The 15,378-nt window shown below is 44.1% G+C and overlaps 1 protein-coding gene across 1 annotated transcript; it reads left to right on the top strand.

The window, feature by feature from the left end:
- The first annotated feature begins 9 nt into the window (after positions 1–9).
- CCT3 (chaperonin containing TCP1 subunit 3) lies at positions 10–14,745 on the top strand. The gene is made up of 14 exons (XM_032792153.2): positions 10–155; positions 1,880–1,941; positions 3,579–3,629; positions 3,727–3,789; positions 5,443–5,539; positions 6,509–6,626; positions 7,098–7,284; positions 8,811–8,960; positions 9,912–10,044; positions 10,771–10,852; positions 11,160–11,340; positions 12,399–12,644; positions 13,359–13,490; positions 14,375–14,745. The coding sequence occupies exons 1-14, from the start codon at positions 125–127 to the stop codon at positions 14,477–14,479; spliced, it is 1,638 nt and encodes a 545-aa protein (XP_032648044.1). The 5' UTR covers positions 10–124; the 3' UTR covers positions 14,480–14,745.
- Positions 14,746–15,378: the final 633 nt, after the last annotated feature.

The following is a 15,378-nucleotide window of genomic DNA, read 5'->3' as shown; positions in this document are numbered from 1 at the left end:
GGGCGGCGATTGGTGGACGCGGCGGCGGGTGGGGTAGGGTGTCACGCGGCGCGCTGAAGCGGCGTTGTTCGGCGTGTGTCCAGAAGGTTCCGCGCCGGGTCCTCTGCTCCGCGCCGCCGCCAGGATGATGGGCCAACGCCCCGTGCTCGTGCTCAGTGAGTGTGAAGGGGGGGCGCGCGCCCCAGATTATGTCTCCCCGACACCGGGGCCTCTCGTAACCCCCCGCCCCCCCCCACCCCCGGGGTCTCCTGGAAACTCCCCCCTCGGGGTCTCCAAATACCGCCCCCCTACTGTCTCCTGCGATCCCTGGGTCCCTCCCGTCGGTCTCCCGTGCCTGCCTCTCCCCCATCCCCCGTCCCACGGCGCTTCCCATAACCCCCCTCCGCCCCCCCTTTCCTTCCTTGCTCCTTGTGTCCAGCCCCCCCCCAATCGCCTCCCATGTCAGTTCTCTGGCGCCTGTGCGGCCTTTTCGAGTTTCCTCTGATCTTCCCTCATATTGTGCCCCCCTCGCACCCTCCCAAGTGCCGCTCTCATTGGGGTTTCTTCTCGTTTGGGTCTCCGTTGTGTCTCCTGCAGTTTGGGGAACCTCCCACTCTTCTCCTCCCACCTTGGGGTTATCCCCTATATATTCTCCCTGTTTAGGTTCCCCCTTCTTGTTTTACAGCCTTTCTCTTCTCATGTGTGTCCCACTAGATTGGTGGTGCTCTCCCATTGTGGTCTCTCTTGTATGAGGTATCTCATATGTTCCCCTCCCACCGTGGGGTCTCCCTACCCCTTTGTAGTTCTCTACATTGGCATTTCTTCCTATCTGGGCTCCCATCTCACGCTACTAAGTCCCCCCCCCCCCTTTGGGGATTCTCTTTTGTAGCTTGCTTGTATTGAGTTTATTTCTGTTTTTGGAGTCCCTCCCAATATTGAGGGTGGGAGTTTTCACTCCTTCCTTCCCGTTATTTCACTCTTTTCATATGGAGATATACCTCTCTCATAAAGCTGGAAGGGGCCTTGAAAGGTCATGGAGTCCAGCCCCCTGCCTTCACTGGCAGGACCAAGTACTGATTTTGCCCCAGATCCCTAAGTGGCCCCCTCAAGGAGTGAGCTCACAACCCTGGGTTTAATAGGCTAATGCTCAAACCATTGAGCTCTCCATCCCACCTCCACTTTTGTTTTCTCCCCTTCCCCACAAAAGGATCCCTTGCTTATCCAAGCTGGGCTTGCAATAAATAAATGACATTACATTTAATACGGGTGGGGTTTCTTTGGGGCAGACCCTTGTGACAGGAGAAGATCACCTAATATGGGTGTTAGTCTCGGTTATGAGTATAATCAATACACACTATTTTATGTATGGCAGGTTATGGGTCATTGAGGTGCAGTATGGAAACTTAATGCTTGTAATGTGGTTCTATCTATTATGGTGCTGTAGAAAAATTCCTTAAAATAATAATTTTTCAGAGTACCATAAAGTTACCATATAGTAATTTTATAGTAGATTCTCAGGAATATTGACTCGCTTGAATCTTCAGTACTATTGGCCCTCTTTTGGTGACAAGTCAAGACATCTTATATATTGCCTTATTTGAAAACATACTTTCTACTCATGAGACTTAATTAATGAAGATGACCTTAGAAATCTTTAATGTTGCTATTTTTTAATATTCTTTTAAATTAAGAGGGGAAGTTGGCACAGGTTGATTCTGGTGGCTATACCTCTTGGGTACTCTCTTATTTAAATGCATGGCTCCATAATTCATGTGCATGAGTAAGATTGCATCGTTGATATGTTGTCAGTATTGCCTCCTCAGCATTGGATTTCCCATTAAGAGCTCACAAGATCAGTTATATTCATGCTGTTGCTATTTTTTGTTTTCTGTATGCGTAGGTCAGAATACAAAACGTGAGTCTGGAAGGAAGGTTCAGATTGGAAACATCAGTGCTGCTAAGGTACTGTTTTATGCTACCAAGTATGTTCGCAAACTAGAAATCAAAAGCATAATGAGCTTGGAACATTTTTAGCAGGTCCTTTGACTTTCTTATAGTCCACTTGTTGATATTTCTTTACAAATCTCAAATGAAGAAATGCCAGTCACTCCCTTGCTGTGCTAAAATAACAGGTGCAATTGAATAGAACAACTTTTTATTCTAGTGATGTCAGTAATAAAAAAAAGGGCGGAGGGGTAGAAGAAAAATTAAACTTTAATCCAGAATGCTGCATACATCTGAACCGTGACACCTTGTTTAGCAAGTAGTTTGGGGTGATGTCTGAGAAGATGATTACGTTAAAATATTGTGCCTGATGTCTGAATAGAGGCAGCTGTTGTTTTAACCTTTAAGCCATATTGTCATGCCTAATTAAATCTTGCTCTTGCTTCATCCAAGGAACTGTAAAATCATTGGGTCACTTGTGTTAATTACAAGGTCTGCATTTTCTGTGTAGTTTGGAGGGATTATTCAAGCCCATTTAGAATTTTGAAGCACTGAATGTGTGTTAATGAAATCCTGACTGCTGGACCCAAGGGATTAAAAGGAGTTAGTTTAGAGTCAGAATGGGTAGCCTCATATTTTAGAGTACAGGGCAAAAATTGAAACATTAGACAAAGTCTGAATCAGTTCAGTTCTTCAGTGTTATTTACATGCAGTTCCAAGGTAGAAACCACACACCTAATCCTTATTGCAACATGCACAGTGTGCCTGGGAATTAATAATCTCATCTGTGATATCTAGGTAATAATATATGGCTATTTAAGTCCTATCTATTTCTTTGTAAAGAGTTTTGTAACTCGTATATAAAAGGAGCTCTGTAGCATCACACTCTAGTCTATTGGTATACAGCTACCTCAGTACTGGCTAATTGCATGAATGTATTGAAACATTTCGTGGGGCTGTGCACAAAGACGCAACCTTCATAGCCAAGGGTCCATCTAGTTCATTATCTTACTCCTGACACTGGCTAATTCTGGATATTTCGGCGGAAGGTGTTTACTTTTCACAAGGGACAGTTACGTATTAGCATATTTATGGGTAGTGCCTTCCTACTCTCAGGATTGCTTACGTTTGTTCAGCAATTAATATCACAATATTAAATCATGCATGAGCAGGACAATAGTTTTGTCCAGCTCGCTAGCTGGCTTTAAACTAAAGAGTGTGCCATCTCTATATATGCTTTCCTTACTACGTATATGTCAAATGTTGCCTAACTAGTACTGTTATAGTTATATTAGAAATAGGAGTTTCAGACCTTTCCTTTTCATGTTTAACTCTTGATGCTGTCAGTTAGAATATATCGTCACTGAGTTTTAACACACGAAGTTCATGTTTAGTGACGAAGAGGTCTGGTAATAAGAGGTTAATGAACTGAGGCAATACAGACTAGGATTGAATTTTTCTCTCACCTACACTCTAAATATTAACATCAGTCACTTTTTGGTACAAAAACTGTAACATTCAGCTTAGTAGCTTATCGCTTGATATTTTCTCTTCCCCTCCTCATGAGTTTTGCTTAAAAAAAAAAAAGGGGGGGAGGCAGAACATACATTCGTTATGAACAGCTCCTGCATCATCTCACTTTTCTTTCATTTTAGACCATTGCTGACGTTATCCGAACATGTTTGGGACCAAGAGCTATGATGAAGGTAAGAGCTTTTGTTGTAGTCTTTGCACTGGACTCTGCTTAGAAGTGCTATGTATCTTAAAGATCAATCTATATACTGTTTCTCTTCTCTAATGTAGATGCTTCTGGATCCAATGGGTGGAATTGTGATGACCAATGATGGCAATGCTATTCTTAGAGAAGTGAGTCTTCAGTTTTGATACCTTTTTTCTTAAGCAAGTACTCGGTGATTTCCACATTACGTTGCCAATGTACATTTGTAGTGATTTGGACAACTCTAGAAAATAATCATATCTAGCCCTTATATAGTATTTAAAAACAGTATCCTCCCAACCCAGACAGAGGATGGACAAGGAACTTGTTGAGTTCCTGTTGCTACTAATTTTCTCATAACAGAACCACTTGTAGCCTCATTCTTGGCACATAAATGTGTTTCAGGGTATATGCATATGTCACTTGTACAGATTTGCCTCTGGAGCTTGTTACCTTGCAGCTAATAAATATTTAGTTGTCTTAAATTTAAAGCAAAATAAATGTTAACAATTTGAAATTCAGATCCTATTACATCATTTCTCTTTTACTGTGGTTGGCTGAGGGGGTAAGTTTCAGTAGAGTTAACAAATGAGAAATATTTATACAAAAATATGTTGGTGGCAAAAAAACAAACCCCAAACAATGCCTACAATTCTGTAAAATCCTTATACAGTAGATTCTGCTTAATAGCAATCTGTTCATAACAACTGTCCTGTAATAGAAAAGTTTTACCTAAAACCAATATTGTCCAATTGAATACAGTATTAATTGGTCTGGATATTTGCAATAGGCTTGGCATTTATTGGTAACTTTTTTTGCCATGAGGGCCCCTGGCACCCTCACTCCATGTAGAAAGCCTAGCTGCTGGCCAATTTGCAGGACGGCAGCCAGGGATAGAAGTGCTTGGATGTGCACAACCTGGACTGTGGGCAGATTAGCAGTGGAGAGGGGGCCTGCTGCCCAGAAGTCTGAGCTTTCCATGGGGAGTGAGAGCACTGAGGTCCTGTGGGGCCGAATGGTACCTCTCCCTGCTCTCTCCAGGCTGCATCCTGGAGTTACAAATGCTAATTTTGTGGTTAAATTCTCTTAAGTGCACATATGCCCCCAAGAATAGAATTTACCTCATTATCTGAATTTTGTCTTTGATCATTATGACACTAATTTATGTAGTGTCAACAGTGGTAGGTGTTTTACTGACATGTTAGAGGCAAGGTCCCTGGCTTGGAACGTTTACAGTTTGTATAATTTCTATTAAATACTGATAACTGACAGTTTTACGGATGACACCTCTGTTCTAATTGAAAAGGTAAGTCAACTTACACAATTCTATTGGTCTGTTTGCTTGGGATGAGTAAAATATCACTAGTTGATTTTCATTATCCTTGCTTAACACAGGTTTATTTTGCACTTGGGGTAATACATTTTCATAATGGTTTTGCAAGGCTGGTGTAACTTCAACATTAATTTATTGTTATAATTGTTTGTTGCATCCATCACTGGCTACTGGCTTTCACCAACTGAGGCCTTCAGAAAGAGAGAGACAGACACCAACCATTGCTCTCTTTCCATGCAGATTTTTTTTTAAATATCAAGAATATTCCTAGTGCCTAAAAATCTGCTGGAGATGTGACATAAATATCATTTTATCTTCTGCCTCAGTATTGGGAAGAAAATTCTTTGCCAAGCTGGGGTGAAACCCCTTTCTGTGCTCACAACTGACTTGGATTTTCCATTCCCACTAAATGTGAACAAGTACCTTGCATTCTAGACCAAGTGTTCTCATTTTGTTTTCTTCCCTGCAGATTCAGGTCCAGCACCCAGCTGCAAAATCCATGATAGAGATCAGCCGTACTCAGGATGAGGAGGTTGGAGATGGGACCACATCTGTAATTATCCTTGGTGAGGACATGCTTTAAATCAAGGAGGGATTGCAGCTAAAGTTTGTTGTGTTTTGGTTAATACATCTATGGCAAAGTGATATTCATTTTAACATTCACATTGAAGCTCTTCTATTTGTGAGATATTGACAAATGCTGTCTCATTAATTGTGAGCCACTTTCTCTAAGACTGGCTTCAGCAAACAAAGTGGAAACTTTGGACAGCTTGCCATGTGGATTGATGGATGGCTAAGGGCTAAGCATTTTGCTTTTGTGCACATTTTTTGCGATTTGTCACTGGGGAGTTACTATCTAAGGGGCACCTCCTTCTCTCTCCCTCCCCCCCACTACGCCTCCAAGCATTGCAGTCACTTAAAATTTTCTTTCCTCTTGCACGCTGGGTTTGTGAGAGTCTCCTGCTAAGGAACCCACATTTTGCATTTGCTGATAGAGATGCAGGGAGCATGCTCAGAGCACCCCTTAACAGTTTTATGCTAGGGAAAGCCTGAATATGATGGGTTTTTATCACCAAAATGAGCTAGGCCATTTGCATACAAGTAAAGGTATGTCTACACAGGAAAAAAACAAACAAACATGGCAGTGAGTCTGAGGCCAGGTCAACTGAGTCGGGCTTGCGCTGCAGGGCTTTCACTGAAGCCTGGGCTCTGAGACCTTCCCACCAGGTTTCAGAGGCCGGGCTCCAGCCTGAGCCCAGATGTCTGTACTGCAATTTTTCATCCCACAGCGCAAGCCCCACAAGCCTGAGTCAGTTGACCTGGGCTCTGAGGCTCATTGCCATTGGTCTTCTTCAGCTGAAGGCAATTTGCTGCCCTCAAGAGCTTATATTTTAGTTTAAGCAAATGATCATGATTAAATATAGAAGACATGTGTCGGTGATTACAAGGCTCCTAAAATAGGTAGCAGGTGGTTTAGGTGTCCCTTATTTGATGTGCCACCAGTTCCCACTAACTTGTCTTTGTTTTTTGTTTAGCTGGAGAGATGTTGGCTGTTGCCGAGCACTTCCTAGAACAGCAGATGCATCCAACTGTGATCATTGGTGCATATCGTAAAGCTCTGGATGATATGATCAGCAGTCTGAACAAAATCAGGTAAGCAGTGCTGGTTGGATTTGGAGTTATTTCTCTGTGCAATTCTGGGTAAAGATGAAACTCTGGTGATTCAGCCCAGCAAAGTGTAACTCAAAGGGAGGTCCAGAAATCAGTTTGTGTAGCCACACAAGTTAGCAAGTGTCAATGATGATAATGTAAACCTAGTTCTCATGGCTCTATTTGGGGGGGAGGATGTTATAGACAAGTATTTGTGTGTTTGTCTGTTAATTATCATAGTACATTGAATAGATATTTGAATGGCGATACCTCCGGGCTAGTGTCTCTGAGCAGACCCACAGTAATTTGATTATTGCTAAGCATGTCTGATCTTTAACTATCTCTCAGTGTGGGGAAGATCACTCCCTATAGGGAATAGTCTTGCAACTTCAGAGAACTGGACTGGGTTATTTACTAAATCTTCCCTTCTGTACTGTGACTAATATCCCGTGTGCTGTTTGTTCTTTGCTCTAGCACTCCAGTTGATGTGAACAACAGAGAGATGATGCTGAATATAATAAAGAGTGCTATAAACACCAAGGCGATAAGCCACTGGTCTGACTTGGCCTGCAGCATTGCTCTTGATGCTGTCAAGACTGTCGAGTTTGAGGAAAATGGTAGAAAGGAAATTGACATCAAGAATTATGCAAAAGTAGAAAAGGTAAGTGTGCTTTGGACCCTCGCTTCTTTCTGTATCTCTCTGCTAATGGCAGAGGAATTTTCTGATGCTACAATGTGTGCTCTGTGTGTGTACGGCATCTAGCATGACGGGGTCCCTTCCATTACTGGGGCTGCTACACACTATAATAATGTAAATACTAAATAATGTTAATGTAGGACCTTGTGGGAAAGGCTTTGTGTTGTGCTGCTGCGAAGTTAACAGGAACTCAGTCCTTGGGAATATATTATACTTTGTTCATCTTCTTTGATGCTGTGGCACAGTGAAGGGAATGGAGTTGGGGAAGGAATGAATTTCAAAGTTTTAGAAACCAGGTTTGCTAAATGGAAAAAAAGTAATATTGATGGGAGAGGGGAATATCTGATTTTTCAGACTTCCAAGAAAGTATCACAACTAATGGAATGTAAGTAGTGCCTTCTGTGTCTTCTCAGGTACTCACAGTGTAGGCCAGCTTGCCGTAGTTACCTTAGTGTGGTCTACCATGACCAGAACAAGTCGAGTAGTTAAGACAGAGTGCACATTCTCTTTTCAGTACTGAAACAAGGTACAGTTTTAGGCCCATTCATTTGATTTCAAAAGCACAGACACACATTTTCATGGGATAGTCTTCTGAGAGCTTTCCATTCTGCTCAGACACTTACGGGCTTGTGCTCTCATAAAGTAATTCTTAAATTCTGAATTTAAAGGCATTGGAACCAGTATTCAGTCTTGTAGAGTGGAGAACTGATCCTCTAGTGGCTAGAGCATTGGGGTGCCCGTGTTCTACTCCTGAGTGGCTTGGGGCAGGTCACATGACCCCTTTGTGCCTCCGTTTACTGATCTGTGTGATGGGGCTAACCACTTCAGAGGAGACTAGTGATGCTAACGTGTTTGACAAGCACTACTGGAAAAGGAGAAGTCTGATTTTGGAATTCAGGTTTCAAAAGTGGCTGTCTAAAATTAGGCATCCAAGTGTAGAAACTTAGCCAGTTGTACAGTGTAGTGGGAAAGGACAGCAATCAAAAATAGAAGCCACACATTGGTTCCAAGAATGCGTGGGACTGTAAAAGGGGTAATAAGCCAGTGTGTCAAACAAAGTGTGCAAGAGGAACGGTGAAGAAATAGGGCTAAAACTTAAGGACAAGTGGGGCCAGCCTTACACCAATATTTAGGCTCCTGGGGGGATTTATGAAAGCACCTGGGTAGGTTCAGTGCCTAACTCCCATAGAGAATCAATGGGAGTCCGGTTCCCAATCTGTGTAGGCACTTTTGTAAATTGTGGGAACCTATTATGTGTCTAAATACCTTTGGGAATCTCTCCTCAGCCTTCTAAAGGGCCTTACAATTTGGTGGAAGCAACTAATTCCTCCTTAAGTATAAACTGGTTTGTTTGCTGTAATTTTAAAAATAAATTTGTGCTAGAGATTACAATCTGCCAAATTTGTATCGGTTTCCCAGTCATCTGGAGAGTTACTTATCTTCTCATTTTCTTCGATAACTCTCACCTATGCCCTGCATGTGTCTGTCAGATTCCAGGTGGCATGATCGAAGATTCTTGTGTCTTGCGTGGAATCATGGTGAACAAAGACGTAACTCACCCAAGGATGCGTCGCTATATCAAGAATCCACGCATTGTGCTTCTGGACTGTTCGCTGGAGTACAAGAAAGGAGAGAGCCAGGTAAGGCAGGCAGGGCCAGTGCAACCATTTAGGTGACCTAGGCGGTCGCCTAGGGCACTGGGATTTGGGGGCTGCCATTTTCTTCGGTAGCGACCGCAGCGGCCGGATCTTCAGCTGCCCCGGTCACTGCCAGCATTTAGGCGGAGGGAGCTGGGGCAGGGGAGTGCGGGGGAAGGCCATCTGCAGCAAGTAAGGGGGAGGCAGCACGCAGGGGAACTCCCCGCCCCAGCTCACCCCTGCCCCGCCTCCTCCCTGAGCACGCCGTGGCTGCTTCTCTTCTCCTACCTCCCAGGCTTGTGGTGCCTAAGCTGATTGGCACAGACATGGCGAGACGCGGGCAGTAGAAGACGAAGCAAGGCGTGCTCGGGAGGAGGAAGAAGGGGGGTGCCATCAGAGCGGAGAGTGGGGTGGGTGGGGACTGCGAAGGGGGGTCGCCCTCAGGGCTGGGGAGGGGGGCCTCAGGGTGGGGGCACAACGTGGAAGTTTCGCCTAGGGTGCAAAACATCCTTGCACCGGCCCTGAAGGCAGGTCTTGTGTAAAGATGTCTGCAGGTCTTTGTATGATGCTGGTGAAAAGAGCCAACGATGCCATAATGGGCAGGGCGTTTTGAATGTTCTCTTCTGCTTCTCCGGGCTTCTTGCAGCTCAAGTCTTGCATAGAGCCACGTATGAGTAAAATATACATAGAAACGTGTCCCCATCCTAAGTAACAGTGAAATACTCTGGTGCTACACTAATGGAAAGACATTACACCAAGGTTTACTCATCGGATCAACAGGTTTTCATTGGGTACTAACGATTCCTTTCACCTCTTCTCTGTTCAGTCTGTCTTAGCACCTGTTGAACGGACAAGAAAAATGGAGTCTGATTGTTTTATTTAAGGGACATGCATTGTATTTATGTTAAAACCCCGGAGAAAGAGACTAAGCCCCTTAATTCTCTTTCTGTGCAGACTGATATTGAAATTACGCGTGAGGAAGACTTTGCACGCATCCTGCAAATGGAGGAAGAATACATTCAGCAGATCTGTGAGGACTTGATAAGGGTCAAACCGGATCTCATCATCACAGAGAAAGGAATCTCTGGTAATGTATATGATTTGTGTGGAGTGATGGACAAATATAACTGTAGTTGTGTTTCAACATGATCCTTTAGTGTTAACAAGTGAGAGAGTGGTGGTAAGTTCTGAGTATTGCCTTTCAGAGAGAAAATATTAAAGCAGGCTCTTAGATTTATGGAGTGCTAAAGACCCTCTCACTCTGTAGACAGTCAGGGTGGGTGGGTAAAAGAGAAATCTCCAACTTGTTAATTTTTCTGGATGTGTAGCTTGCTTAGTATAACTACCACCCTCCCACTGTACAGATGCTAATTGGGAAGCTTGCGATTCCGCTGGTTAGTCAGTCAGATGTTGCGATACTTATACAGACTGTGCATCCTACCGGATGATTTATTTTAAGCTGATACCTGACCCCTGTGATTCCAGTGACTTCTGTGGATGCTTAACTTTTCTCCGGGTTTGACCCACGGTTTGGTAATGGATTTAACACTATTGAGAGCAAGAACCTGGCAGAATACAGAGGAGCTGAGTCTGGAATGTCTAATACAGTTCTATCCAAGCAGCACTGGAACATTTTTCTTTGCTGTTGGTCTAGGAGAAGTGTTGAGCATCAGGTTCTTTTCTTTTCATAATCCTTGGTGCAGGTTTCCAGAGTGGTGATAAACCTTAAACCAAACCTGCGGATCATCAGCTGTAGAAACTCTTTGTGGTGACTCTTCCATGTAAAATAATTTCTGTGCAAACTTGGTTTCAGACTTAGCCCAGCACTACCTGATCAGAGCCAACATTACAGCCATCCGCAGAGTGAGGAAAACAGACAACAACAGAATCGCCAGGTGAACAGACCTTCGTTGTTGAGAACCATGTTGCGCAGCCCTCACTCGCATTGAGTAGTATTTACACACATGCATAGCACTGTTGATTTCAGCAGGACTCTCACTGTTACCTCAGTCCCTCCCCCCAACTCTCATTCGCGTGTTGCACTTGAGCTTACGAACTAATTTGGACATTTAGGGCGTGGACTGTCTGTGCTACACGTTTGTATCACACTCAGCAGAGTGGGGCCCTGATCATATAGGGCCTCTCCACTCTACTGCAACCCAAACTACAGCTAAGGATTTCTGTTTTGTTCCTTTGTGGCAGGGCCTGTGGAGCTCGTATTGTGAGCCGCGCAGATGAGCTGCGTGACGAGGACGTGGGGACTGGAGCCAGGCTTTTTGAAGTTAAGAAAATAGGAGATGAGTATTTCACCTTCATCACAGATTGCAAAGACCCTAAGGCCTGCACTATCATGTTGCGTGGAGCCAGCAAGGAAATCCTAGCAGTAAGTTATGGCATGATAGTCCTTCTCTTGATGCCAGGAGGCAGAGTTCCCTGCAAAGAAGCTTACTAATTCATCATCATAGCATCTTTCTAATTGCCAGCAGCTTTCCATTGCCATGCAGAGCCATCTTGTGTGACAAGATTTACTGCTAGCGGGTCTCTCTCAAATGTGAAATGGTTTGGAAAAATGGAAGAGTTGATGGTTTACAAGGAATTCCAGCCTTAAACACTGCATAGGAAAAGCAAAAATCTATATTTCCCAGAGTAAACAATTGACCAGTGGAAATCTGTGTGGCCTTTAATAGCACTTCACCTATGACAGCTTCTTCTGTGTAGCACCTTACATCAAGGATGTTAAAACACCTTTCAAATATATCTTTTATGTTAAAATCGTTTCATAGCGTTTAAGGCCAGAAGGGACCATTTAGATCATCTAGTCTCACTTTCTGTGTATCACAGGTCATTGAATTTCACCCTATATTGAGCCCAAAAACTTAGACTAAAGCATTTCAGTGCTCAGGAGGCAAAAATGATGTGTGGCATAAGGAGAGAACAAGTTGCCACCAGTGCCCAAGGGCACTGCAATGGCAGCGAATTGCATAGGTGAAGTATGCCCAGGTGAACCCAACACTCCCCATGCTGCAAAGGAAGGAACCCTCCCACCCCCCCAAGGTGCATTCATGCCAGTCTGATTGGAGTGAAGATTCGTTCCTGACCCCGTATCTGGCAGAGAGAAGTAAAATGAGGCACATAATGGTCACCTGACTTGTCTAAGACATACGGAACTAACTTGGTGGCTCCCAGATTTGGGAGTAGAACACAGATCTGCTGGTGCCTAATCTCTTGCTTAAACCTGCAAGCCTTGCTGCCTCGGATGAGAATTTGAAGCAGTATTTAGTGTTCCTGTAAACAGGAGCCATGTCATGTTGGTTCAGTTTTTAATATTGGCCTTATTCTATGGGCCTGACTGTGCTCTGTAGCCTCTGGCATGCTGCTGTTGTGCTTTAAATAAGCAAACCTGCAAAACTGTCACGTCTTTGCCTTTTTCTTTTTTTGCAGGAGGTGGAACGCAACCTCCAGGATGCCATGCAGGTGTGTCGTAATGTCCTAGTAGATCCTCAGCTGGTGCCAGGAGGGGGCGCTGCAGAGATGGCTGTTTCTCACGCTTTGACAGAAAAGTCTAAAGTCATGACAGGAGTGGAGCAGTGGCCTTACCGTGCAGTCGCCCAGGCTCTGGAAGTCATTCCAAGAACACTGATTCAGAACTGTGGAGCCAGTACCATCCGCATGCTAACCTCACTAAGAGTAAGGGTATAGTCCATAGGATACTAGCTGGCAGGAAAAACTTCTCCAAAGAGCTAGTTACTATCAGCCTCCTCTTTTTTTTTTTTTTTTTTTGCATCTCTAAAATATATTTTCATTTTGGAAACCCTAGCTAGTTGTGCGAGTAGAAATAGCATGAAAGATCGTTTGGTAATGGTAGCATGTCAGATTGTTGGGGACCTAGATTTCAGCTTTGTAACAGTTTTTTTTTTTTTTTTTTTTACAAAACCTAATACATACAGACACAATCTCCAAGTTTTGTTCGTTAAATCAGTAGAAGATTATTTTGCATTTCTCTGCAATGTTTGTACCCAGATATTGCAGCTTTGGCTAGTGCATGAGAACCTGAAAGTGAAACTGACAAGTCTAAACTGAGTGAGTATGCCAAAATTAAGCAAATGACATAGAAGATTTAGAAATAAATGTTGAGTTTTATTTACACTTAGTTTCAGATCTTAATAACAAAGCTGGTGAGTTAATTTGTCTTCGGTTGATGACTCTCTAAATCTAGTTAGTGTTTAGAGCAGTTTCAGTGCTGTTTTCCATATAAATAAAATGGCTGTCCCTTTAAAACTTACACATGTTTAAAATTGTAATGGTTCCTTGCTATTTGCATAGAAAACTGAGTGAATCCGTGTTTCCGATTTCCTTCAGAAAGGTGGGTTGTTTTGAGACTTTATTACCAATTTATTACAGGCAAAACACACTCAGGAAGGCAGTCAGACTTGGGGAGTAAATGGCGAGACTGGAGCCTTAGTGGACATGAAGGACCTGGGGATCTGGGAGCCTTTAGCTGTCAAATTACAGACCTACAAGACAGCTGTGGAGGTAAGGAAACAACTGATGAGTGATTTTGTGTTGCTGACTTTCTGTGCTTGAGTGTCTAGAGCAGGAAATGGTGTGCGGGAAGGGAAGAAATTGCCACTGTGTCTCCATACCTACAAGGTTGGTAGATATTGTGGCCCGTGCTATCTATGGCTGGATGTTGCCACAGTCTCGAAGAAATCCAGGTCAAAGAACATACCTCTGGGATCCAGTTGGTAGGACTGTGTGTCCTGCATCGTGGTTAACCGATTGGTGTGATCAAACGACTCTTTCCTCTCTCTCCCACAGGTTAAGATTTGAATGTTCAGTAGACTGGTGGTGTGGTAGATTAAACTAGTTACTCTCTCCCTTCCTGCACATCACCAGAAAACTTTAAACATTTTCCCTATCAGCTTCGTCTCCCAGCCAGTTCCAGTATCTAAATGCCTTCCACCTAGTTATTCTAGGATTCAATATTTTCAGTACTTCCCCCCATGTTGTGTTGCTGTTTGCTGTTAAAGCAGCTACCATGTTCCACTGCAGAGGTGGCTGCATTGCGGTAAGGTGTGAAGTACTTTGGGACTCAACAGGATTGAAGTGTGTGCGCTTGGGTTAACTGTTGTTCTTCTGTGGTATAAGTGTACAAACTACCAAGAACTGAAAGCAAAGACTGCTGATCAGATTTAAAAGCAGGCATTGCAGTAACTCAGAGCAGCATTCAGTGGGGTCTCCCCTGGATTGAGCACAAGTATTTTTTACACCACTGCAAATTGGTTTAAGAATCAAATTAGTTAAATTGGTGGGAATACAGTGCGTGCAAGCCCTGAGCGAAAGCTGGCTACCTCAGCAAGGTGCACAAGCTGCAGCACGTCCTCTTCCTGACCCAGCCCTGGGATTTTTCTCCCCAGACTGCCATCCTTCTTCTCCGTATCGATGACATCGTTTCGGGGCATAAGAAAAAAGGTGGTGATCAAAGCAAATCGACTGGAGCTCCAGATGCAGCCCAGGAGTAAGAGAAGATTTGAGGAACCATGCCCCTTGAACTACAGTATGGAAACAGCCTAACAAAATTACTACTGCATCTCCTCGGCCTGGGCCTGGGCCTGGACACAGTCTGAAGTTTGTCTGAAGTCAGTGGGTGGGAGTGAAGGTCCATTACTGTGGGGAACGGGCTGCTGTCACGTGTGCGTTCCTCTCCTGTTTGGAGACACTGACACTTAATTTAAGTATATACTGTAACTTCTGCTGTTTGCTTCAACAATAAAATGTGTCGCTCCTGTTTGATCCCTTGTATCCATATCTAATGTGACTTGCTAGCCTGGAGCTGCGAGGTGGGGTGTTTGGTAGCCATTTCCAGAGTGGGGACAACCGGTCTCCGGCAGGCCTCTTTCAGAAATCCAGCGTCTCATCCCTTAGCATGAAATCCTACCCTCATGTGCTGGTCCACTGGACTATCCCACTGTGCTGTTTCTTAAGAATTTCCGTTACTAGCAACCATGATTGAAACCATGCCAGTGCTGTCCTAATAAATCTCCTATGGGGAGTGGAGGAAAAGCAAAACTTAGACAGGCTTTGGGGGATCCCTTAGGTTTGGGGGCTTTAACACCTATTGTGTCCCGTCCCCCCCCCCGACCACCCCAAAAGGGGTCTGAAAGAGACACTATTATATATGGTCATTACCAGCAGCACTGAGGACATCGTGTCTATTTCAGAACCACCAATGACCATGGCTCCTGTGTTGGCAATTCAGAGCTGGCCAGGCAGACAGAAATCTGCGCGTTCCAGGGGCTGAGGTTCATCAGAGGAGGGCAGGAACCTTGAGTTGCTCTTGCCATTCTCAGTTGGTTCCATCTCCCAGACTGTCAGTTCCCCTTCTCTCATCTGAGGGGTAGACCTTCTGTTACTTGGTGGG

This window comes from Chelonoidis abingdonii, chromosome 11 (genome assembly GCF_003597395.2).
Source record: "Chelonoidis abingdonii isolate Lonesome George chromosome 11, CheloAbing_2.0, whole genome shotgun sequence".
Classification (NCBI taxonomy): domain Eukaryota; kingdom Metazoa; phylum Chordata; order Testudines; family Testudinidae; genus Chelonoidis; species Chelonoidis abingdonii.
This window is presented reverse-complemented; position numbering and strand designations above follow the sequence as displayed.

Coding starts and splice junctions, on each gene's coding strand:
- CCT3 (XM_032792153.2), top strand. CDS start 125: ATGATGGGCCAACGCCCCGTGCTCGTGCTCA. Junction 1,942..3,578: donor GAAACATCAGTGCTGCTAAG/GTACTGTTTTAT, acceptor CTTTCATTTTAG/ACCATTGCTGACGTTATCCG. Junction 8,961..9,911: donor ACAAGAAAGGAGAGAGCCAG/GTAAGGCAGGCA, acceptor CTTTCTGTGCAG/ACTGATATTGAAATTACGCG.